The following is a 26,814-nucleotide window of genomic DNA, read 5'->3' as shown; positions in this document are numbered from 1 at the left end:
CATATATCTTATATGGATTTAATAAGATTCATCTGGGTCTCCTAAATTCAAACAAAATACTTAAATTATATAAAAACAGCTGAAACCTCTTTCTAAAGGGGGAAAATAATAATAAAAGTCACACAAATAGACCGAAATGAAGAACGGAAGACCCAACAGCAGAACACCTTAATAATGGATCGCTAATTTTCCATCTCAATAAGAACTGGAAAATAAAAGCCATTAAGACCATCTGGGGCCATTTCCCAGTTGGAATTCCTTCTTAGTTCTAACCTTGCAGCCCTTTTAGCTATAGCGACTCTGAAAGCAAATGAAAGAAGAAGAATTTTCTTTCTGCACCAAAGTAAAGGTTGACCCCACTGGAAGAGTTATTATGATCATGTGGTTTTCACATTAATGCACTGCATTAAGCAAGGGAAAAGGAATGATGTGTTCTTAATGTGCCCGGTGTAACTTTAAAGCCTTTAACTTCATAAAAGTGAAGATGATCATAGTTCCAAATGGTTGAATTCACTTCCTTTCCCACTCTTGAAATAGAAGTCCGTAAGTCTGCAGAAATGGAACACAGTAGTTCTAAAAGGGACTGGGGACAACTATGTATCACACCTTGATGACAGCTCCAAAAGCTCCTTTGCCAAGAAGTTGTAATTCTTCAAACTCAATGAAATATCGGGAAAACTGTCTCTGTGTCTCACTGAAGAATGCAGCACTGGGTAGCCGGTTCCTAGGAATAACGGTCTCAACGTAATCTTGTCCTCCAGAATCTGAGATAAAAAAGGCAAGACATAAATGAGGCATTAGAAATATAGGAAGAACTACAATATCCAACAGCAATTCAAGGTTTGGAAGGGGTCCTAACTAGTAGTTTGAAAAAGTGCCTCTTACCTGGCAGACCTTTTAGTACTTTCCTCATCTTATCCTCCTTAAATTAGGTGGAAATACAATTAGCCTAAGTTTACAGATAGATGGAGGTAACTGAGACAGAGAGTAAGGAAATGACTGGATAGAGCCAGAAGCCAAACCCAGGTCTCCTGATCCATCTCAAATTCTGTTGAGGTCCCTTTACCTGCTACTTGAGAAGCAGCAGGGAAATCCAGTTACATGAGAAGAAGGGTTACTAAACAACACTATAGATAGCTCAGTATAAAACAGAGAAATGATTCATACAGTCCCTTCCAGTTTTAGGTTTATGTACATTTTATTATTAATTTATGTTGCGCAGGGTATCAAAAAAGAATGGTAAAAGACTCACCTTCAGGACTTTGTTCTAGAAAAGGCATTTTTGGCTGAGGATTTATAAAGCTGTGTTTCAATAGCTGCTGAGGACTCCATCTTTCTTTGTCATCCAGGCAAACGCACCTTAGTAAGAACGAAGAAAGAATCTCAGCAACACACAAATAAACACTAAGCTAGTTAATCTGAGGCATTTAACTATGGGTTGATTTTTTTAAAGATACACAATAGAGAATTCATGTTGCTTATGGACCAAAATGTACTCATAACCAAATTTACGTTAATAAACATTTCTGTAGGATTTACATGCTGAGTAGCAGGCTGGGTACAAATGGAGAAATTTTTTAAACAAGTATAGAGTAGTCCCCCCTTATCTATGGTGTCACTTTCTATGGTTTGTTACCCTCAGTCGACCATGGTCCAAAAATATTAAATGAAATATTCCAGAAATAAACAATTCTTAAGTTTTAAATTGCACACTGTCCTGAGCAGCATGATGAAATCTCCCACGACTCCTCTCTGCAAATCAAACCTTTGTCCAGTGTATAAACACACTACTTTCCTGTTAGTCACTTAGTAGATGTCTAGGTTATCAGACCCGCTGTCACAGTATCACAGTGCTTATCTTCAAGTAACTCTTATTTTACTTAATAATGGCCCTCAAGGTCAATAGTAGCTTAACGCTAAGTCACAATGCCTCCATCAGTCACCTCATCTCATCATGTAGGCACTGTATCATCTCACAAAATCATAAAGAGGGTGACTATAGTACAATATGATATTTTGAGAGACTACATTCACATAACTTGTATTATAGTATACTGTTATGTTTTATTACTACTTATTGTTAATCTCTTACTGTGCCTAATCTATACATTGAACTATCATAGGTATGTATGTATACAAAAAAACATAGTATACGTAGGGTTCGGTACTACATGCGGTTTCAGGCATCCACTGGGGTCTTGGAACGTATCCCCCTCAGATAAAAGGGTACTATTGTAGTCTCCAGAAGCAGAAAGACTTACCCTCATGGAATAATTTTTAGACCATCTAAAGTAGCATAAGTCTGCTATGAATTTTCACTTCCATTAAGTTTAATTACTTGCTAAGTTTAATGCTAAACCAAGCCTTTCTGGGGCCAGTAATAAAACTTTCAGATAGCTGATACAAAGTTGGGCCCCAATGTGATAAACTTTAGATAAAGCCTGCTCATCACAGTATGAAGTTGGTAACAATTAAGAAAGGTCCTATATTTTATCACATACTTTCAATTCTCATTCCTTGAGCCTACTAACTGTTTATTTTCATTTTTTTAAATGAATGAAAACAAGCCATACCTTTAACCCAGTGGTTCTCAAAAGCAGGGTCCCTGACCAGCAGCACCAGTATTACCTGGGAATTTGTTAGAAATACAAATTTGACTTCATCTTGGTCCTAGCTAATCAGCAACACTGGGGGTCTGGGTAGTAATCTGTGCTTTAACAAGCTCTCCAGGTGGTTTCAATCCAAGATAAAGTCTGAGAACCACTGTTTTAATTAATTTAAGCTGTTTGACTTTCATAACAAACGACCTAAGTAGCACCACTTGGTAGCACTTGACCCTGATTATAAACAATGTATTTAAAAGAATCAACCATGGTTCTGAATTCTGGACTTAAAATCTATGCCTATAAAGTGGTGAGAGCAACTATCATAAAATGTTAATTTTATTTTTTTATATCAGCACTAAAAAATGAAGCACTCCTAATTTTATAACTTGAAAAGGCAAGAAATGATAATAAAAGTATCTGTGTAAGATTTGATATTTCCCCCTAATTTAAAATTAATTTTAAATTAATTTTAAACATGAATACCTTTTCTCCTGGCAAATACTATTAAAATATTACTGATAATAATAGTCTTTGACAAGCACCTGAACAAAAGATATAGTTTGGTTGTGTGAATATTGATTTTTTAAAAAAATGACATTATCTTGTACATATTCTACAACTTGCTTTTTAAATTTCACCATGTAAAAAATTCCGCACCCAATTCCAGCATGGTGTGGGGATGTCTCACACCAACAAGCAATTCCCCAACACCAGCTAGGTGTCAAATTCAACTCAATTCTAACACTGTTTACATGGAGAAAGCATTGGATCCCACAGTTTAAGGTTTCAGTCTTAGAAGACCAGATCCCCGCCCCTTCAGACACTCCAATAGCAAGTCCTGGTTGTTACCTGAGCTTCTGACCTTTTGGCTATAGATGAGAGGTTCCAATGACCTCCTCCCTGGGTTTAATTAATTTGCTAGAGAGGCTCACAGTACTCAGAGAAACAGTTTCCTTATTAGATTACTGTTTTATTATAAAAAGATATAACTCAGGAGCAGCCAGATGGAAGAGATGCATGGGGCAAGATGTATGGGATAGCAGAGCTTCCATGTCTTCTCTGGGCACCTCCCAGCATCTCCATGTGTCCACCAACCTGCAATCTCTTCAAACTCTGTCCTTTTGAATTTTTATGAAGGCTTCATTACACAGGCATGATTACTTAAATCATTGGCTATTGGTGATGGATTCAACCTCCAGCTCCTCTACCGTCCCCAGAGATCAGGGGGGTGAAACAAAAGTTCCAACTCTCTATCATGTGGTTGGTTTTCCTGGCAACCAGCTCCAACCCTCACCTCATTCCAAAAGTCACCTCATTAACATAACGAGAGACACCTTTGCTGCTCTAACAGGCCATTCTAGGAGCTCTGTGCCAGAAATAGGGACCAAGACCAAATATATCCTTATTATAAATCACAATATCACACAGTGTGTCTTAGAGATCTAAGAAAGTACTTAAATGTCTTTTTAAATTTATCAGAATTTATTTACACATTCTTCTACTGTTGGACATTTAGTTCATTTCCAATTTTCCACCTGTACAAAAAAATGCTGTAATAAACATCACTATACATGCCATGCTGGGTTTCTGAAGAACATTACCAACTCTACCTCAACCGTGACAGTAATATGATTGACATCACAATAAATCTAGATCAAAAAAATCATAAAGCCTATCTAGAATGAATTGTATCTTTAAGAGATTTTATAGCTATCAAGATCTCAGTTAAAAAGATGAAATTCTCTGAGCCAATAATCTTGGCGTCATTGTAATCATAAGCAGCAGAGGCAAATGCTAGCTCTGAATCAAAAGGGATGAAATGCCTGGAGTCACATATTAGGTCCATACTTCCCACGATTGAAGATGGAGATAACAAACCCTGCCTGACTTAGAACCAAGTGTTAGGCACTGCTGGAAGCACAATTGTGGCTCATTTAACCCTCACAATCACCTCCTCAGTTAGGCGGTGCTATTATTCCAGCATGGCATGTATAGCGATGTTTATTGCAGCATTTTTTTGTACAGGTGGAAAATTGGAAATGAACTAAATGTTATTATTTTATAGGAAGGAAACTCAGGGTAGGCAGTTTAAGCCACTCAGCTAGTAAGGTATGGAGGTGGGATGTGAACCCAGCTTTCTGGCTCTAGAATCTGGGCTCTTTCTTATCACAGAGACTGATTTTAAACAAAACCTTTTCCAAAGGATGTTCACCAATAAGCAAAAATATGGCTAAAATGAAATGTTGCTATACCTTTGTTGTTTGTGAATAATTTTAAAAAATTTTGTTAACAAAGTAGAAAAGGTGGTAAAGCAAGCTTCTTTGTAACCAAGCTACTTTGTAACCAAGCAGTCTATCAAAGCACTGTAGCAAGAGAGAAGAATATATAAAACATTCTAAGGACAACCATGTTAACGGAATAAGAAATAGTGATGAGCTCAAGTTCAAAACTGACAGAGGATAGCATTATTCTCTAAGAAGTGAACTAGTAAGTTTCACCTGCTGAGTCTGTCATTTTGCTATCAAATGTGAAAGATAGGTTCTACTTAAACTTCCCAGTATTGTTTTTATAAATACATAATGTTATTGTTAACCTTTACTAAATTATTCTTGACCAGTGAGAAAACGCAGAAAGCTGAAGTTGCCATTCTGGAGAATGAAATGAGTCTTTCTATCAGTGGTTCTATCATCATATTTATTTTTGGCCAACCACACTGTCAGGGTGCATTTAAATAAATATTTTAAAAGTCCTAGTGATTTAAGAGAAATCATAAGAGATTTCTTTAGAAATCTTAAAATGTTTATATACTTAAAGGAGAGGACACAGCACAAAGAATCAAAGCCGATCCCTTTCCACAACTGTATCTATATTATTTCTACTTCTATTTTATGGCACATAGGAATTACCTTATTAAAAGATAAGTACATGTACTTTCACTTTTGTAATGGGCAAGACTGTAAGTGATAGGAAATAACAATATAGATTAAGTCAAATGGGAGTTGGGATAGTTAGGAATAAGGAAAAGAAATGTGAAGGGTAAAAGAAAAGACATGTAGGGAGTAAATAAAATGAATTTCCAAATGGCTGGAAAAAGGAATAAGGTACAAAACAAGACTATTGGAAAGGGAAGATACCAGTCCATGCTAACTTCTGCTCAAAAGTTGGACCAGGAGCATATCTAGCTAGAAAAACCCAAACTGAAGGGATCTTATTTCTTATCTAACAGAGAAACATAGAACGTAGGTCTGGCTTGGACTAAAAAGTGGCAGGGCTGAATTAGAAAATGCTGAGTTGAAGGACCTGCCCAGAGACTTCAGGCCCGAGGAAAACCTCTCAGTAAGGATTCTCTCAAAGTGGGTAAAACTTGGCTCTGTAATTAAATGTGCACCTGTAATCAATGGGCATAAAAAATCCTCTGGCTAGAGCAAGGAAGTCATTTGCATTCTATAACTTGGCTGAATGAGACATTGCTAATGAAAAATGGTTAAGAACAAGGGGCACAATTATACTCCTAAAGTTGTTTTCTAAAAAGGAGGCCTTGTCTTTGACCCCGAAGGCCAAGATAGACAGAAAGGTCTTCCATTTGGAATAACTGGGCATTTCTCCATGTCACCATCCCTATTGACTTCCTAGAGTATACCAGGCAATTCCCAAAAGAAGTTTGAAAATCTATTATTAAGCCCAAGTGAATTTAGCAGAATGTGGGAATTAAGGGAATGATAAACATTAAGCAAGAAAACAGAACATGTGGCTGGGAAAGAATTGCGAGAACAAAGAATTAACTCTAATCCTGTTCCTCACTTTTCAGCTTATTCATTACCACTTTGATGCTTAGCATTCAAGCACAAGCAAAAGGCAAGGAATAAAGTACAATTAGAATAAATCTCAATGATACTCACTTTTTTAGAAAATCTTGAAAGTCAGCTGGTAAGTCACTAGGGATGGTCACAGGGTACTCTCCACATTCTTGTCCTTGGCTGAGGGAGAGCAGCAGAAGGCCAAGATGCCAAACATCCCCTTTCTTCCCCGTTTTATAAGGTAGGGCATTGTCACTAAAACGAACTCGGGTTTGCTCAAACACATCCTCCTTGCAAATGTCTGCTAGGCGTTTAGAAATGCTGTAATCTGTAATCTTGACAGTGCCCTCTGCATCCACCAAGACATTTGATGCACTCAGAACCTTGTGCACCACGGAATTGCTGTGCAAATAATCAAGGCCCAACAAGAGCTGAGCTGTGTACTTGCGAAGGTGATGCATGGGGATGGGGCCTGAGTGGCTCAGGTGAGCAGCAAGGGACACCCCATTAAAGTGCTCCACTAAAATGTGCACCATGATGGAGCTGTCTTGCTCTTTGAGATTCATTGCAAAGTAGCGTACTATATTGGGATGGCTCAGTTTCACCAGTGAGTTGAATTCCGTTTCTGCCCCTTGAATCTGACAAGAAAACAACAAAACAAAACAGTAAGATAATAGTGGGTTGATGAGCATTAACTGGAGTTTCATTTCAAAAGGAAAATATTCAACAGAAAATGTACTTTCAAAGGAGAGAAGAAGGAAATGCCCTGAACTGAATCTCCTCTTAAACCATATGATCGAGCTAGTAATTCATAAAGATGGAAAAAAATTAGTTGTCAACTTCTTTGATCTCAAACCTAGTAGTGTACAAATACTATAAAATTAGTAAACAGCTTTTAAAATTTCTTTTGTAATATGGCCACTAGAAAAAAGAAACATTAATTTTAAAATAACTTTTTCCGATTATAAAGATTTACTGTCAAAATTTTAACAAGCAGTAATACAAAAGAAAAACCCTCACAAATTATCCATGTGGTCACCACCTTTTATGATTTTGGTGCATTTACTTACATTTTTTCTTTATTGGAAATATACACACATTTCTAAAAATAAGGCTTTACCTACTATTTTGTAACTTTTTTATTATGCGACACTACGACCTGCAATATTAAATGTTCTCCTTAAATTCAGGATTATAAATTAACTCTAAAATATTCTCCTGTTCCCTAGGATTCAGTTTTGTAGCAATTATTTTAAATGATTGCAAAAAGCATAATTATAAAATACTACTTGGAGAGATGACTATTAATGCTATAATAAAGCTGAGAAAGGAGGTAAAGAAAGCAGCTGCAAAAGTTTGGAACATGTAATGAAAGTTCAAAAAGCAACAGCAAAGAGCTGAGGAAGCTCTGGTAAAAAAGGTGCTGCTTCCCAACCATCCCTTCTGGTCAAACAGATCTCATACCATTCTGGATCACCTTTACTAGCCATCTTGGATGCCTACCTGCTTTTTGCACTTATCGATCTTCTCTTTTTCTTGACTGGTAAGGAACGGACCCATTTTTTTCTGCCACTGAAGGACCCACTCATACAAAAAGACAAAGCTGCCAGTGGCTGTCTCCAAAGCATTGTAAACTAATTTTCCAAGCTGTTCATCACTGCCTGCACATTAAAAGAAAATGTAATTAAATCTCACTAGTACATTTTCTGTGGGGATAAAAAAGAGGGGATATATAATTATTCTTCAACAGTGGATACCATGTGCTACTTACAAGAAAACATACTTCATGGAATACAATCTCTTTTGTAACTGATTTTTAATATTTAACAATATACTCTGAGCCCTAAAATATTAATTAGTATAAAAGGACAAGAATCAACAGTGAGACCTTAGTATCAAATCAGTTTTCTTCCAGCAACCAGTATTCACAGTGTTACTTTCACAGTTCAGCTCTGATGACTATGCCTACTGGTGCAACAGTGCACCCTCACACAGCTAAATACTAGCTAACATGACAAAAGGAATCAGAAATAGGTACATTCCACCAAGATTATTCCATCAATGTAGATTGGTGTGTACAGTAAAAACAGATTTTAGTAATTTAGACGTTTGAAAACATCATTGGTTTTCTAAACACAAAATTTGAATATTCTTGGCAAATACAAACTGGCTAATAGTTTCAAGGAAAGGAATAAGAAATAACAGTTTAATATGAAGCCAGAAAGAGACGCATTTATTTAGTGATAGGTATATGGTTTTCGCTAGTTCCTGGAGAGTTAAATTTCTGTAATACCAAAAATTTTCCTATAAAAATCTACGTTTTCTTTTTAGTTTCAAGTGTACAGCATAGTGACTTGACATTTACATACCTTACAATATGGTCACCACATAAGTCTAGTAACCATCTGCCACCATACAAAGTTATTATGTTGTTGGCTATCTTCCTGGTGCTGTATATAAAAACCTATATTTTCATTAAAGACTATAATAGAAAATTACCAAAATATTGGAAATGAAAATATCACCCACAGTATCACCATTTTATTTCCCTTCCAGTTCCCTCTATCCTTTCCCCCCCAACCCCCCCCCCCCCAATTTACCAAATCACGGTATATGTAACAGGGTTTCTCACCCTTGACACAACTGACGTTTTGGACCAGAAAATCCTTTGTTGAAGGGGACTGTCTCATGCACTGCAAGATGTTTAGCAGCATTTCTGACCTCTACTCACTAGATGCCAGTAGCTCTCCTACCCTATTCTTAACCATTAAAAATGTCTCCATATATCATCAAATGTGGATAAAATCACTCCCAATGGATATACAGTATTTTTTTTCCCTTAGTATGTAAATAAGTTTTCCATGATGCTGCACTGGACAAAAAAAAATTTCAAAGAAAACTGAGGATTTTTTTCATTTAAAAAATAAAAAGTAAAATAACCTATATATGTAGGACATAGTTGTCTTAGCAAATATACGTTGGAGAAATGTGGCTGAACCAGTTCACCAAGACTTTTTATCTGAGAAGTAGTTTCAATGCTGACAATTGAAGAAATTTAATTAAAATGACCTGTTATGCTAAGCATAAATAACTCCTAATGTTCTTAGCCTGAGGAAAAACCCTGATATTTGAAAATTTGTCAACCAAAGAAAGATCCTGTGGAATGTGGGATCTAAGCAGTACACATTGGAGACACAAGATATTAAATGTTAATGGGATGAAGTGTGATGTTATTTACATAAAGCCTAGTTAAATTTGTACATTAAACAGTGCAGTGTTTTGCAATCTTTTTTTCCCCGATTAGGATTAGGTAGGTATTTCATAATTGCTGTTTTTTTGTTTTGTTCTGTTTTGTATTTTAATTTTATGATCGCCATTCTCTGTCACTTTTTCATGATGGGGATAAAAAAACATACTAGAATGAGGCTGAAGGAAAACATGTTACCCAAAGAACTCTGACTAATACTCTATAATGTGCTAAAAATCATCGTTTATACACACAATCTCAATAGTGCTTTATCCATAAAGTTCTCAATTTTCTCTAGTTCTAATGGCTTTAAACTGAAAAAACAAATGTTAATTAGTTGATTTATTATAAAAACATTTCACAGAAAATTAGGACATATTTTAAAACTAGACCTATTGTGAGAAAACAAAATTAAGAATTTACATAGTTGTTTTATAAAAAACTTTCAGATTGCAAATGTGTCTCCTGAAAAGGGTCTTAACTAAGCTGAATCTAATGAATATTGATGAGACTGAGACCGAGTTGAGGTGATAAGCAGTCAGATTAATTTCCCTTCCTGATCTTCCCAAATTATTAAAAGTAATGAGTTTAATGCTGCCAACTCATGAATCTGAAATGCCTGAGTCACTCTCATATACTGTTGGTAGGATTGCAAATTGGTACAGCCACTATGGACAAGTCTGGTCATTTCTCAAAAAATTAAAAATGGATATACCTTTTGACTCAACAATGGCACTTCTAGGTATTTATCCAAAGAAAACCAAAACAATAATTCATAAAGATCTATGCACCCCTATGTTCATGGCGGCACAGTTTACAATAGCCAAGATACGGAAGCAACCTAAATGCCCATAAACGGATGATTGGATAAAGAAGTTATGGTGCATCTATACAATGGAATATTACTCAGCCACTAAAAAAAATGAAATTCTACCGTTTGCAATGACATGGATGGACCTAGAGGTTATTATGTTGAGCAAAATAAGTCAGACAGAAAAAGATAAATACTGTATGATTTCACTTATATGAGGAATCTAAGGAAAAAAAAGAACAAACTAATCAAAAACAGATTCACAAATACAGAGGACAATCTGGTGATGGCCAGAGGGGAGGGAGATTGGGGGGCTGGGAGAATGGGGTGAAGGGTTAAAGAAGTACAAATTAGTAATTGATGGTCACAAGGATGGGGAGCACAGCATAGGGAATGCAGTTAGCATTAATATGATGGCTAGATGGAGAGCCAGAGGAAAGAGCAATTAGGGGGATTGTTTAATTATGGGGACTATATAAATGTCTAACCAATGTACTGTATACTTGAAGGTAATAATAAAATAAAGTTAAAAGAATAAGAAATAAAAATAAAATGCCTCTGAGTCATGGATAGTCTCAAGACCAAAGCTAATCATCTCCACCAATTCTGAACCTGCCCAAATGGTCACTTTGCCTGAACAGGGCAAGTCTGTGTATGTGCAGAATCTTGTACAATTCAGGCTGGTTTCAGGCAGCCCAGGTTGGGTGTCCAGTTCATAGACTATTGGGATATTTGGTCTCTTCTCCCTCCACTTGCTGCCTGCTCCCTGGCAGCTCGCCTGCTTATTCATAGCTCCTTTAAGAGGAAGGGGAAAAGACACTGAAAGAACGCCAATTGATTTACATAATTTGGCTGTTAGCTCTGATAAGAATATTCATGGATTGAAAATTAAACTTAATTGTCAAATTTATTATGTGCAAGTGATTTCTATACCAGTTAGTGACTTATCTATATGACTGATAAAAGATGACATACATTTAACCTTGATTTTAATATAAATAACTCAAATCTCAAACTGCTGAACCACCTTCACTCCAAATATCCATCAACAGACAAGACTTCTAAATAAGACACACAGAAAAATAAAGTGGCTTTCCTAGTCAGGTACAATATGCTAAGCAGCAAAATGCTACACAGGTGGATATCAAATTGAGAAAGTGGGACTTGCTCATTAACAAATCAGAGGCATTAGAACTCGTTTTAAGTATTTTATCAGTAATAGATGCACATGATGCAAAATTCTACTGATTCATAATATTTCAACCATTTTGGTTTCAAAAAAGTCAACTAATTATAATGACGACAAATTTTAAATGATCTTTCCGCTAAAAATATTTCCAAGAACCTAAGTTCTCATTTTCATCTCACAGAAGGGGAAACCTGAGTGACTTCTCATCCTGGTTGTTAGGAATGGGAGCTTAGAATGACCAACTATTAAGGAAGACTTAACAGTCTTCCTTGGACCGTGCTGGTCTAGATGACACAGTGTCTATTCTATGCCATTCCTCCATGATTAACTTTTGTTGTTAGAACAATTTAAAAGAATTTAGCTAGTTTACTCACCAACACATTTTCCTTTGTGCACCATAAGCTGGTCAGGATTACCCACAGAGAAATATAGGATTTCACAAGAGCCAGGAGAATCTTCACTACTGCATACAGAATACTGACGTTCTCGCCTTAAAAATCAATTTAGACAATGATTCTCTTTTCAACTTTAAGATTAACACAGGAAAATCTTGCCTCTCCATTTTCTCCTGTGTACCAGTCCCTCTACCATCAAACATCTGTCTCTACTGGTAATTGAGTTGAAGGTGCTAATGGGAGAGTTGTTCACCTCCCAGTGCCCACTGAAGTCTTCTCCACATGAACTCTACAGACCTCTAACTCTAGATCTGTGCTGTCCAGTATGGTAGCCTCTAGCCACATGTGGTCACCTAAACTTAAATTAATTAAATTATATTAAGTTTAAAATTCAGTTTTTAAGTACTCAAAAGCCACAAGTGTCTAGTGGCAGCCATACAGGATAGCACTGATATGGAACGTTTCCTTCATCATAGAGGTTCTATGACAGTGATTTAGCTCAATTCCACATTGATTCCATAATTTCTTCATTCTCATGCACATGTACATCTGGAGAAAGCTGAAAAACAGGAGGGTTTGAAGCACTACAAATTCCTGGTCTTCAGCTGGGTCCCCAAACCACTGAATGCTCATTCATTTTCTTACTTGTCTTTGCTAGGTATTCTCTGTTATCCCCCTTCATAACTTCTCCAAAACACTCAAAATCCAACTCCTCCTCCTGTCTTTCCCTTTTCTAGTTTTTTCTGACTGGGGAGCAACAGCTGGGCAATTAGAGTATAATGCAAAATTAATGAACAGATCAGGGGAGGGGGTTGAAGGGAAGAGGCCAGGGAGGGAGCTCCTGATAGTCAGGACTGAATACCTGTAAGAAATGCTTTGATGGAGCACACAGACAGATCTCTAGAAAGCAGCCCTTTCATTCTAAGATTTCGATGTCTACTTTCACTGAGAACATGGAGCAAGGAGGAGTGAAACCCAAACTTTCGATTGTTTTACCTATAAAGTTACTTGGAATCTATACCATTCTTTCCCACCCCCTCCCGACTGTTCATTCCTAACAGTCTCCTCTGAGATCTTGGTCCATCAGTCAGCCCTTCTCTCCTGTATGTCAATCCTCTACATTAGCTCAGCCTATACACCTCTCTTGTCTCTACACTCCCCTCCCTCAATCTTGCACCCCCTACCCTTTGTTCTTCGTTTTCAAACTTCTACACTTGCTGTTTCCACTTCTGCCCCTTCTGTTTACTCCCTACGCTACTGCCATGTCAATAATAACTGTCTCCTCCCTCTTTCCCACTCTCTATCTGACTTTTCGCCTTGGTTCTTTTATTTTGGTTCATGGCACAGTCATCCATTCCATCTCAACAGTCAAAACCAGGAGTTTCCCTGGGCTCCTAGACCTCCTGCATCTAACTATTCCCCAAGTACCATCCTCTTCTCTCCATTTTCCCTCTGTTGAGGTCATCTCTAACTTTTTCCTGGACACATGCAATATTCCATGATTAACTAGTCTTTCTACCTCGACCTCCAAATCTTCCCCTTGCCTGCCCAACTGCTGACAAGACCTATTATGATATGAGCCTCAGCGTCCACATATCCTAAAAACCAGGGAATGACTAATACATTGTAGTTCTGTTTAAATTTCTACCTCTTTCTGCAAATAACAAAAGTTATTTGTGCAACCATAGGCACACTGAAATTTATGGAGAAAAGAATAAAAGCAAGATTTAAAATGATATATTAGACTTATTAACACAAATTGTCCACAAGCGCCTCTACATCAGCTCTGCCCCCTCCAGTGGATGGTATTAATCATCATTTTAGGCTAGGACATCTTTATGTTCTTTAGCTTGGTGTATAAATGCTTGGTTTTAAGGTGTTTTAGAATATTAATCACCCCCTCATGATTGGTAAGTACAAAAACAATGAAAATGTTAAGAGTGATAGTAAGAAAAGATATATCGTGAAGATTAAAATAAAGCCGAAAGTGCCAAGAAGATGACAAATGTGGTACATGCCACATAGGAGAGATTGTGTGACAGCTGGAACAATTCTGAAGGATAAAAAGTAAACCACACTGAGTTTGAAAAGAAGGAATAACGAGGCAAAATCCGATGTCACTGATGTCTCCTGCTTTCACCCAAAAGATGTACATATATTTGTTTTTTTAGGAGAAGAAAAAAATAAACTGAAACACTTTGCTTATTTCCTTTGACTTTCTAATCCATAAAGACCAATGAATAGCAAGGAAGAAAAAAAATCAGGAGTATACCATAAGGTATTTTGGTATATCGAGGACTTTTATTTCTTAACCAAGAAAGCACATGAACTACACTTTAAGATTCATTTTTCCCTAGTCAGTAGCCAACAGAGTCCATATGGTTATGTGCAATACATTGGCAAAAAATAGATGAAAACTATTTCTTTTCATATTCCTTCTTGGATGCTCATGGAATGCTGTTTATCCAAGGCATACAAATATCACTATACAAGCATTACATATAAAGTTGTTCTACCTATATCAAAGGAAGAGTGAATTTCTTGTCTTTCCATGAATAAAATGTTCATGATCTTTGATCTCAAAAGCAACTCTAATAGACCCTTGTTTTATAGTTAGCCACAAAAATAGAAATTTTTCATTATTCATAGTATTGATTTATTTCTGATGATTCTGACAACTTTAAACTATGTTGCCTACTGGAAGCCCAGTTGCAAAAAGGATTTAAATTGGTGTAAGGAGTTATAACCTTTAAATGGAATTGTTACCTAAAATACTATTTAAGAGAACATTTAGTTCACCATACTGGTAAGTGGTTAAACTTAGTATCGAAATGATTTCTAAGCTGATTTTTGAAAAAAGTCAGTAATTAGAGAAAGAACTGAAATGGTTCCTTCTTACAAACTATAACCTGAAAGTTTATTTATTTAGTTTGGTACCTGAAATATTTCTTTCCATAAAAGAAAAGTATTGTTTTAAGTGCTGCATAGATTCTCATAAGAGATAGTTTAAACACATAAGGAAGTTGAATTATAATCCTTACACTACTTAATCACTCACTCAGTCTCATAAATGGGTCCTGTACTAAAAGTCCTTTCTGATCCACAGAGAGTCACGGCAAATATTTCGGGAAGTCTTGATTTTTTAGTAGAAAAGGATATGGAGGAAAAGGTAGTATCCTTCACGTGACTTCTGACAATAAGGAACAACCCAGGAGCCCACCTGTCAGGGCAGGGAAGCCCAGTGTCTTCAGTGGCTATGGGGCGGGGAGCCCTGGCAGCACACTAGAGCTCCAGTTCTCAGGTAAAAGATCATCTATATCTGTGCCTATCTGTGGTGGGGCCTAAGGACTTACAGGCTGAAAACACATACAGTGTGAAATTTCACTGGATGATGATTCTGATGGAAGAAAATTTTTAAATCACTTACTGAATATTCAGTCATTCAAAGTCAGATCAAACTCCATTGGAGGCAAAATTATGAAGTGTCATAGGCTGTTATAATGGGGGAATGAACTATAAAACTGGTTTAATTAAAAGATAGTGTGGAGGAAAAAATGGCATAAATGATAAAGGCTCTGCTCATCTCTCTGGTGACCAAATCAAAGTTGTGACAGAAACAAGGAACAAGCAGTAAGGAAAAATCACCTGGGATCTAGATGAACGAGCCATACAACTAGAGGGAAGTCCAGGAAATCACCCTGCAATGGCAGAAGGTAGGACGGGGCGAGGACTAGAACCTGCCAGGTCTTGAGAGACCGAGTGAGATAGAGGCTGCGGTAGCAGCAGAAGCCTCTTAACGGGGCCGCATCCGTGAGTGGATTTTCGCGGTGACAGACCTGCTCACTCTGAGCACCAGTGCTGATTCAGCTGTGCACAGCGGGCACCAGAGACTTTGTCAGAGTGAGGGCCTAGGTGAGACTCAGCCTGTACAGGTGTTGGAGGTATCCATTGTTCCCTTTTGAGCCATCCCCACTACCAGTGTGCCAGACACAACACTGCTATAGCCATGATGTCATCAAACTGCATAACAGAGGTCACTCTGCCCAGAGCATTCCCTGAAACCCCACCTCCCACAACTCGCAGCCACACCCAATCCACATCCAGGTGTATCCTCGGTGAGTCAGGTGCTCCTTGCTGCGCAGAGCCTAGACTCACACTGGAGACAGCTGGCCTTGGTTTCTGGTGTGGCCTTTTGAGGCAACTATAAGCACAGTATCTGTGGATTGCTTTCTAAATCTTAACAGGTGGCCCTGGAGGGGCAGAGACTGGGGCTAAATTTGGTTTCCAGCTGCATGCCTCTCAGGACTGTGTCACTGGTCACCTGCTTCGCAAATCCTCACTAATAAGACTGGGAGACTTAGGTGCTTTGCTTAGTACACAGAAACAGACACGGAAAGGCAGCCAAAATGGGAAGACAAAGAAGCAGAAACCACATGAGAGAACAGAACAGAGATCCAGATATAATGAAGTCAAGTAATCTAATAGATGCTGAGTTCAAAACACTGCTTATAATGATGCTCAATGAACTTTTGGGAAGTGTAGATAAATTCAGTGAGAACTTTGACAAAAAGATAAAAAACATAAAAATGGAAAATTAAAAAAGGAAACCAGTCTGAAATGAAGGACACATTATTTGAGATGAAAAGTATATTAAATGAAATAAACAAAGGAATAAACAAAATTAATAAAGAAAAGAATCAAATGCCCTAGCTAGAAGACGGGAAAGCCAAGGACACTCAATCAGAATGGCAAGAGATAAGATGTCAAGACTATAAAAATAATTTAAAGAGCATGTGGGACACTATTAAGGGTCCAAATGTCCATCTGATTGGCGTACCTGAAGTAAATCAAGATGTTGAACAGATGTTTGAAGAAATAATGATGGAAAACGTCCGTAACCTGGTGAAGGAAATGGATTTTAAATCCCAGGAAGCTCAGAGAATCCCCAAAACCAGAGATCCAAAGAGGCCCACACCAAGACACATCATAATTAAAATGCCAAAGGTTAAATACAAAGAAAGAATATTAAAAGCAGCAAAAGAAAAACACATAGTTACCTACAAGGGAACACCCACTCATAAGACTGGCAGCTGGTTTCTCAAAAGAAACTACGCAGGACAGAAGGGCTTGACACAAAATATTTGACAGGATGAAGACCCAGGATCTACAACCAAGAATACTTTATCTAGCGAAGCTATTGTTTCGGGTTGAAGGACAGATAAAGAGCTTCCCAGACAAAAATAAACTAAAGGAATTTATCACCACCAAGCCAGTATTACAGGAAATGTTGGAAGGACTTCTTAAAGAAGAAAAAACATGTATCAAAAACAGGAATAAAGAATGGTAACAACTACATTCCTATCAATAAGTACCTTACATGGAAAAGAATTAAGTGCCCCAACCAAAAGATAAAGAGGCTGAAAGGATAAGAAAAAAAGATCCCTACAATTACTGCCTACAAGAGACTCACATGCGATTAAGACACATGCACACTGAAAGGAATATAAAAAGATATTGTTTTGATGGACCTAGAAGGTATTAAGTCAGATAGCGAAAGGTAAACACTATATGATTTCACTTATATGCGGAATCTAAGGAATAAAAAGAACAAACTAATCAAAACAGACTCACAAAAATAGTGGACAATTTGGTAATGGACAGAGGGGAGGGGAGTTTGGGGGGCTGGGAGAATGGGGTGAAGGGTTAAAGAAGTACAAATTAGTAGCTGATGGATAGTCATGGGGATGGGGAGCACGGCATAGGGAATGCAGTTAGCATTAATACACTGGCTAGGTTGATGGTCAGGGGAGGGAGGGAGCAATTGGAGGGATCGTTTTATGAACTATATTGATGTCTAACCAATGGACTGTATACTTGAAACTAAAATAAATAAATTTTTTTAAAAAGATAGTGTGAAATCAAGATTTGGTTTTATATTATTAACAAATATATTAAGATATGTAGGCTTTGAATAGGTTGTTAAAACTATCTGAAAATTCATCAGATTTCATTACAAGTTGTTTTATTCCTTCTACGTTTTTCATTCTTCCAGATCAGAAATCTCAGTCACTTACCTAGACCTTCCAGAAGAGTTGGTCCGATGTTTACCATTTCCTACAAAGTCGGGAGAGCCTCCATGCAGTATGGCAGCTGTTCTGTATCCTCCTGGGTCCTTCCTAGAGGTATGATCTTGGTTTGACAAACAAGCAATTTCCAAACGTTCCTAGAAAAAAGAAAAATAAACCTACTTTAGATGTAAGTCATAAATGGAAGACAATCATGGTACGTAATTATGAATTCAGTAAAGAGTGCACATTTTATTTAAGCTGAATGCTTTCAAGTGTAATAAAGTTGAACTCGACTTTTAAAAATTGAATGCCCAAATATGTACTGTTTCAAAAACTGAAGGCCAGATTACAGTTTTAAGAAAATGTGAAATTATAAATGAAAATGCTAGAATCTTGGCATATACAGGAAAAGTTAGAAGAGCAAAAGCAGAAAAACAGAAAAAGGAGGCGCTCAAAGAGAGAGCAGAGTGGCTGACAGGAAGGCAGATCAGACATAAGATAGGTGTTTTGATGGAAATAGTAATACCATCTTACGTTTGTACACAGCTTTGTACTTTCAGAGGGCAGTGCATTTATCTGTGTAATTACATGAGACATGAAGGAAGGCATCATCAGTCCCGTTTTAAGGGATGAGGAAAATGAGTCACAGACAGTGTCACCAAAAGGTCACAGAGCTAGGCAGTAAAAAAGCCAAAACTTTAAGCCTGGTGCTGCTTACTTGTACATCGGTGCCTCCTCCCACTACACCTTAGAGTTTCCTTCAAGTTAAATGCCACAATTCTATAAAAGAGAACCAGTAAAATTTTCTCTGGATTTCTCTAAACATGTATAACTGGATTTTAGATTGAGCTGGACTCAGGAAAAATACAGGAAAAACAACTTTATTCTTTTTCACCACTGATTTTTAAACCTCCTCTGTTGAATATTTCTTTTTCATCACAGAATGAAATCTCAAACAGATCCATATGGTTCTGTTCACTCTTTAGTATGAACAAGTTGCTTTATTTTCCAAGTGTTAAGAATTCAAGTCTGGGCTAATGATCAAAGCTTCAATCTCTTTTCTCCCTCGACCTACTTGATAAACTACTATAATTATATGAACCTAAGTCATCTACAGATAATATACAATTCTAAATTTTGCTTCCTGTTTAGGGATTCTTTTATTGCCTCATTTTAGGCTTTAGTACTGATAGTAACACAGGAGGGGAAAATATCACTGGCAATAAAAAAATTTTATGTTTAACAAAATGTAAACTATTTTAGTATGGCAGAGTACCTGCTTGGCCATTTCTTTCCTTTTTTTCTCTTCTTTTATCTCTTCTTTCCTTCTCTGAATCTCATGAAGGATTTCACGTTGCTGAAAGAAATCATACCAAATGCCAATCAAATGCCAATCTCTGAAAACTCTACAATGTATTAATCCTGAAATCACAAACACTCTTGTGAATTTAGGAAAAAAAATTAAAGCTCTCCTTTCCTGAGAGACCTGAATATATGGAACCTTAGTACAAACTGTAGTTACTGGGTTTTATCAGAGTTCTTACACAATAGGCTTTCCCATTTAAATAGGTGTCAAGATTCTGTGGGGAGGGAGCACGTACTCCCTTCTCTCCATGTTTCCAGGTGGGGAGGCTTTCACTATAGCAACACTGTTGCCCTCTCACTTTGCTGTCTCTCTAATGTCTGCCTGTCTGTGGAGAACATGCGCTTGTGCCTGCTATCTACCATGAAGTGTGGGGCTGACCTGGTGGAGGTGAGCTGAGTTGTCTTCAGTGCCTGGGCTCAGGGAGCACAAGTGCCACCCTCACACATGCCACAGACTGTCAGCTGCATTCTCCAGACAGCTTTCTCAGTATTAAAAGTGGTGTTTTGATCCCCATCCAACTGACTCATGTTCTATTGCTCAGTTGGGTCTGAATTTATGTGGAGAAAAAATAATGTGTTTTTATGAGTTCTTTAAATTCCCAGGTCGTAATATCAAAACCATTAAAAGACTCACCAAAAACTGGAAGAGCAATAATACAAAATGAAAAAACATACCCAAAACTTATAGGTAGTTATAGCAGTACACCAAAACAAGATTGTTAGCTAAATATTCACCATCTTCTAAAAATATACTTCCTAAAAACAAGGACAATAAGGAACTTTAAACTCTAAATGATAACTAGGCTACACAATTAAATAGGAGATAAGCAGTAACAAAATGAATGGGATCCACAAAGAAATAGTGTTAACATAAGCACAGGATGAACAAAATGAACCGGGAAAAGAAAAAGGAAAAGCAGGTAAAACAAAACCCTATAAGTAACTGTAAGAAAAAGTAATACCTATAAGAAGAAAACTAGAAAGCCTCACCAACTTAAAACCTGAGAAGGAAATTTAGATATGTACATTATCTTTGATTAAAGGACTTTAACACAGCAGTGTATATACTCTTATGCAACTAAAGAAAATATACAAATGGTTAGTGAACAAAAAAAGTTCAGTCTTTGCCTCTTGCTACTCATTTGGGTATAAGATACTTGTCCCACGGAAGGAAGAACAGCCTCTAAAACTCAGTGAATTCTTGCACAACTTTATAAGTGCAGAAAGATCACAAGAAGCTTGGTTAAACTGAATCCTTTTTTCTGTTCTTTTATTTAAAGACCTGCACTAAGGGTCTTAGGGGCAGTACTGATGTTTGTTCGGAGGAAACTACTTGTAGAATTTCTCAGTGACTCTTAGGGCCAGTTTCCTCACATGAACCCACAGTTCTTGAATCAAATGTTCAGCAAAACATAAAGTTAAGTGTGTAGGCAGAGACCGTCACAACCTATAGAAGTTTACAGTCCTTTGGGCTGGCCATCTGTGGTGACAAGGGTCTCACCTCCTGCTCCTCTTTCTGCTTGGCCTCCAGCAGCCTCTGCTGCTCCTCTTGAGCCCGCCTTTCCAGCATTTCTTCATGAAAAGACTTGGGAGGGGGCTTGTTATGCTCACTGAGAAATGACTGCACGTAGTAAGCCAGTTCAAATATCATCACCTAAACATGTAGATGAGAACCAAACAAAAATGGTCACATAATGGGAACACAAGGCCCAAAGGAGGAAATACAGAAAAACAACCAGGCAGTAAGAAACCCACTTACAGTAGTGACATTCATCTTGATAGGACACATTCTGAATTAGGTACACGACGCAATCACAGCAGGAAAAGGCTTTTATAGGACTCATCTCATCATGTTGCTATCAAGACAAATTACTAGAAAATTAAAAAGCTTCACTTGTGTGTTTTTCCTATTCAATTTATTGGCATTTTCTGAATAACAGATCTGATAAAATATTTTTCTGTACAAATAAACCTAATAAAATATTTAAGACTGCATAAAAATAAAAACTACATTCCCAACTAGAAAACCTGTCTCCATAATGACAGTTGAGCAGAGAATGATCATTGCTAACATCAGAGTTTTTCATCTGTCCACACAGCATATACTGAAATATCCTAGGTGGAAATGAAGACAGATATTTAAAGTCCTTGTTATCCCCATCTTTAGTCATGTGTCAATAGGAGGCTGATCAATACCGGGAATGCTTCCACTTAGGGAAGCATTCATTGACAGTAGTGGAAGCAAAAAGGCTTCCCTTTCAGACATCCTGAGAGTCATAAATCATACCAGGTAAATCAATGGAGCAGGGTTTCTGGGACCCCCAAGAGTCAGGAGTGCCAAATTCCTCCTGCAGATGAGGACCACCACACTGAGATTTCTTTTTCTTCAATTACAATGAAGCATCTTAAAAATTCTTATTTCAATTATATATTTAAAACAGTTTTTAAAGGGAGTAAACAGAGTGGTAAATAATAGTAGAAGTAACTGGGCACAAGAATATAAAGTTAGTTCACTTGGTGTTTACCTTTCCGTCAGGGAGTAAATACAAAGAGATCACAAGCTGTTGTTGGGGAAAATTAATGTATCTTTTATTTACATCAAAAGTTGTGGCATTCACTGGATAGGCTTCAATTTACAATTAAGAAACACCAGACTAGAGTATAAGAGGCCAGTATTTCTAAGAAAAGCTCCCTTAAGGAAAGCTGGGAAAAGTAGGCAGTTTCTGTTACTTTAAAGAGAGACCTCTTCTACACCAGAAAAGAGTTAGGAGCCAAGTGCTGGAGGGTTTTTCTTTTGCCGATCTGTTTAATTCACTAGCAGTTTCTATACAAACAAATCTGATAAAATATATAATGCTAGGTGAAAAAGAACTACTTTCAAAACTGGTAACTGCCCCACCCCATTATCTACATGGTTCATTGTCTTGCTTCCCTCAGGCTTCAGCTCAAATGTCACCTTATGAGACCTCTGCTAACCTATTTACAAGAGCCATTCTTTCACAATACACATCTGTATTAGGCAAAGTTCTCCAGAGAAACAGAACCATCAGGGTGTGTGAGTGTGTACATTTGCAGAGAGAGGAGAGAAGAGGGTGAAGGGGAGGGGAGAGGGAGGGGAGAGGAGAGGAGAGGAAGGCAGAGAGATTGATTTTAAGGAATTACATGTGATTATAGAGTTATAGAGCCTGGCAAATCCAAAATCTGCAGGGCAGGCTGCCAGGTTGGAGACCCAGGTAAGAGTTAATGTTGCAGTTCAAGGCCAAAGGTCATTTCCTGTCAATTCTCTCTTCTTCTACGGAAACCAGCCTTTTCTTATTAAGGCCCTCAACTGACTGGATGAGACTCACCCACATGATGTTAAGCTCATCTAAAAAATATCTTCACAGAAACATCTAGAATAATGTTTGGCTAAATATCTGGGTACTGTGGCCTAGCTGATTTGACACATAAAATCAACCATCACAACACCTATCAGAACAATTAAAATTTTAAAAGTGACAACATCAAAAGCTGGCCAGGATGTGGAGAAACTGGATCACTCACATATTGCTGATAAGAATGTGGTATAGTCAATCTAGAAAAGTTTGGCAGTTTCTTAAAAAACTGAATATGTAACTACCATACACCCACAATTGCACTCCCATGTATTATTCCAGAGAAATAAAAACTTCTGTTGACATAAAAACCTGTACATGAATAGCAACTTTATTTTTAATAGCTGAAAAACTGGAAATGATCCTGACGTCTTTAATCTGGCGAACAGTAAACAAACTGTGGTGCCATGAAACACTATAGTATACCACAGAATACTACTCAGGAATAAAAACTAAGCATTATTGATATATGCAATAATCTGGATGAATCTCCAGAGAATTACGCTGAGTAAAAACAAAGCCAAGTCCAAAGGTTATATACTATATGTTTCTACTTACATAATTTTATTAAAATGAGAGAACTATAGAAATGGAGAAAAATTAGTGGTTGCCAGGTATCTAGGAGGGGGTGCAGGTGGGTGTTAAGGGGGGTGGCTATAAAAGGGCCACATAAGGAGTCCTTGTGGTGATGGAAATATTCTGTCTCTGACTATAGCAATGTCAACATCCTGGTTATCACACTGTACTATAATTTTGCAAAATGTTACCATTGAGGCAAACTGAGTAAAGCATTCATGGGATTTCTCAGCGTTATTCCTTACCATTGCATGAGAATCTGTAATTATCTCAAAATAAAAAGTGTAATTTAAAGTAAAGGGAACCAAGGGCAACAAAAGCAAAAATGAACAAGTAGGACTGTATCAAATCAAAAGCTTCTGCACAGCAAAAGAAACCACCAACAAAACAAAAGGGCAACCTACAGAATAGGAGAGAATATTTGCAAATCATATATCTGATAAGGGGTTAATACCTCAAATATATAAAGAACTCATACAACTCTATAGCACAAAACCAAACAAACCAATTAAAAAAACTGGCAGAAACTCAATAAACATTTTCCAAAGATGACATACAAATGGCCAACAGGTACATGAAAAGGTGCTCAACATCACTATGTTCAGGGAAATGCAAAACAATATCACAAAATCACCTCATACCTCTCAGAATGGCTATTATCAAAAAGACAAAAGATGAACACACAATGTAAATATATACGCCTTACTGTTAAAATGTACAGCTAAAACTTACCGGATTTTGTTAACCAATGTCACCATAAAAAAATTAATTAATTAACCCCCCTCAAAAAATAAAAAAATAAATAGCAAGACACTTGGGGGAAAAAAAAGACAAAAGATAACAAGTATTGGAGAGGAGATGGAGAAAAGGGAACCCTCATGCACTGTTGGTAGGAATATAAATTAGTGGAGCCACAATGGAAAACAGTATGGAGGTACCTGAAAAAATTACAATAGAACTACCATATCATCCAGCAATCCCATTTCTGAGTATATATCCAGAGGAAATGAAAACAGGATCTTGAAGAGATAGCTGCAACCCCATGTTACTGCAACATTATTTACAATAGTCAAGACATGGAAACAACCCAAGTGTCTATCAACAGATGAATGAATAAAGAAAATGTGGAATATATATACAACAGAATATTATTTGGCCATGAGGAAAGACATCCTGCTGGACCCTGAGGGCATTACTAAGTGAAATCAGTCAGAGAAAGACAACTACTGTATGATAGCACGCACTTACACGAAGAATCTAAAAAAGGAGAACCCAGAGAAACATAATTGTGGTTACCAGGGGCAGTGGGCGGAGTGACTGGGGAGATGCTGGTTAAAGGATACAAACTTCCAGTTATAAAATAATTAAGTTCTGGTGACCTAATGTACAACATAGTGATTACAGTACACAATACTGTATTATAAAAAAACGATAAAGCAAAAATATTTTTCAAAAAATCTCATAAGTCATGAATTCAAGAAACCAGAGGATTCTGTAGCTAAATTTTCAATATAACTTCATATTATTTTTTTCGGTTACACATTAGAGTCCCCTTAGACTAGAGAGTACTTCAGAATAATTCCCAATGCCCAGTTTTTGTCGGGTTGTTCTACAATACATTCTGTACCTCAATAATCACTGAAGTTTACAGAAACAGTAACATAAGTGGGCAAAATTTTTTATAGCCCAGAAGCACCCCACGGGTCATGCTGTTATAGAATGCAAGTGAAAAACTGTCAAGGTACTTTACTAGAGACAAAACAGAAACAGAGGCCTAGGGCTTGTCTTTACTTAACTCTTGTCAGTTTTTACAAGATGGGACAGTTAAGCCTAGGCAAAATCATTGAGTAATTTTACACAAAATAGAGGACTGTCTGTAAAGGGAATTGGTCTGGCCTAATGAACATACAGTAACACTCTGCCCTAAGAAGTTACCTAGGCTAGCCTTCCAGAGGGAGAACTCATGTAGACCCTGATGCACAGAGGATTAAGAAGAGAGCATTAGTACTAAATGTAAATAAATGCTTGGGTAGAGGAAAAACACTGAAGGGTTAGAACATGTCACTAATTACTGACAAGGAAAGCAATTGGTGCTTCTGATATGAAAAAGGGAAGTGGCAAAGTTTGGTTAAAAATCACTTGTCTGTAAAAATTTTCCAACACAGTTTCAAATCAAGATCAGGTCATGATGCCAGATCCAAAGTACACAAAAAGTATGGCTAGGTTCATATGGATTGTTTTCAGAAAAATTCTTTACCATCAATGATACCGCCTACATACACTCCACAATTTAATTCATACATACTAAAGAAATACAAATAATAATGTTTCCCTTTGTAGATATCAGTGTGAAACAAAATACTCTGGTCAAAATTAGATTTGATGTACAATGGAAAAACCTGTAAGCCAAAGAAAAGGCAGGAAAGCAAACACTGGTGAACGTGATGAGATTTTAACTATCCTCTTACAATTCCAGTTAAACAAGTCTTACCTCTCCACAATGGTTTTTGGCCACTTCTTCTAGGTAGGATTTTAACAAATTAACACTTTCATTTGATAGACCCTTGGCATTCTTTAACTCTATTTCAGGGACTCTGGAAAAGAAAAAACCAAAATGAAGTTACTCCGAAAAGAGTAGCCTGTTTGCATTAATATTTGCCAAGTTCCAAGCACTGGGCCCAAAGCTTTTATACAGGCCTCATCTGTGAATCCCTCTATACTCTCAGCAACATTTCCCTTCACCTTAAAAGGATTTCAGCTTCCAGCAATTCTATTGACACAGTGCTCATCAGGAAGTCACCTGCAGCCTGTGGGAAGCAAGTGGGTTGGCCAACATGGGTGTGGGCCATCAAGTGCCCTACTCCCCAAGATAACTAGACTTACTAGGGCTCTATCCCAGTATCTCACCAACTCCACTGTCTCTGATTTCGGCTTTACAATCTCATTAAAATTTTCTATATCAACTACTATTGTATCGCCTTTAGAAAAATCACTCCAGCTCTGTGTGTAATTTAACCATGCATGCCCTTGTATGGTAATGCTTGACCCTGGCTTGCCCACATCAATTAACCTGCTCTGACAGGTCACCCGCAAGAGGCCAAGTGCTTTGCTCTAGTTCATGTGCTCTAGCATAAACCAGGACAAGAATAATTAGGCCACATGGAGTCACGATGATCCATCTAGTATTCCCTCAACATGCTGTGTCTACTCACTCTGATTGTAAATGAGGTGGAAAAATGCTCACTCGCTCATGTATAAATCTAGTCCTGCACACTCTGCAAACTCTGCCTGTTCCAAAGACGCCTCACACTCCTCTTCATCTCTATAGAGCAAAACTACGGCTCAAAACTGCCTACTCAAGAAAAGTACACAGCCAGCCCTCAGGT

The 26,814-nt window shown here is 37.4% G+C and overlaps 1 protein-coding gene across 2 annotated transcripts in view; it reads right to left on the bottom strand.

Moving 5' to 3' along the window:
* Positions 1-26,814, bottom strand: part of EIF2AK4 (eukaryotic translation initiation factor 2 alpha kinase 4) — an 86,335-nt gene that overhangs the window by 47,953 nt on the left and 11,568 nt on the right. For both annotated transcript variants that reach the window (XR_001597787.2, XM_016152190.2), the window contains exons 3-11: positions 25,920-26,022; positions 20,980-21,132; positions 19,390-19,470; positions 18,120-18,268; positions 12,025-12,140; positions 7,907-8,064; positions 6,506-7,041; positions 1,253-1,359; positions 607-764 (exon numbers count right to left, since the gene is read on the bottom strand). Coding sequence is in view for 1 of the 2 variants with exons in the window: in XM_016152190.2 (XP_016007676.2) it covers positions 607-764; positions 1,253-1,359; positions 6,506-7,041; positions 7,907-8,064; positions 12,025-12,140; positions 18,120-18,268; positions 19,390-19,470; positions 20,980-21,132; positions 25,920-26,022 (1,561 nt within the window). In the remaining variant the exon portion in view is untranslated. The remainder of the gene's footprint in view (positions 1-606; positions 765-1,252; positions 1,360-6,505; positions 7,042-7,906; positions 8,065-12,024; positions 12,141-18,119; positions 18,269-19,389; positions 19,471-20,979; positions 21,133-25,919; positions 26,023-26,814) is intronic.

The sequence above is a fragment of the Rousettus aegyptiacus genome, unplaced genomic scaffold, assembly GCF_014176215.1.
Source record: "Rousettus aegyptiacus isolate mRouAeg1 unplaced genomic scaffold, mRouAeg1.p scaffold_m13_p_3, whole genome shotgun sequence".
NCBI classification, from domain to species: Eukaryota; Metazoa; Chordata; class Mammalia; order Chiroptera; family Pteropodidae; genus Rousettus; species Rousettus aegyptiacus.
The sequence above is the reverse complement of the archived record's forward strand: the minus strand, read 5'-3'. Positions and strand labels throughout refer to the sequence as shown.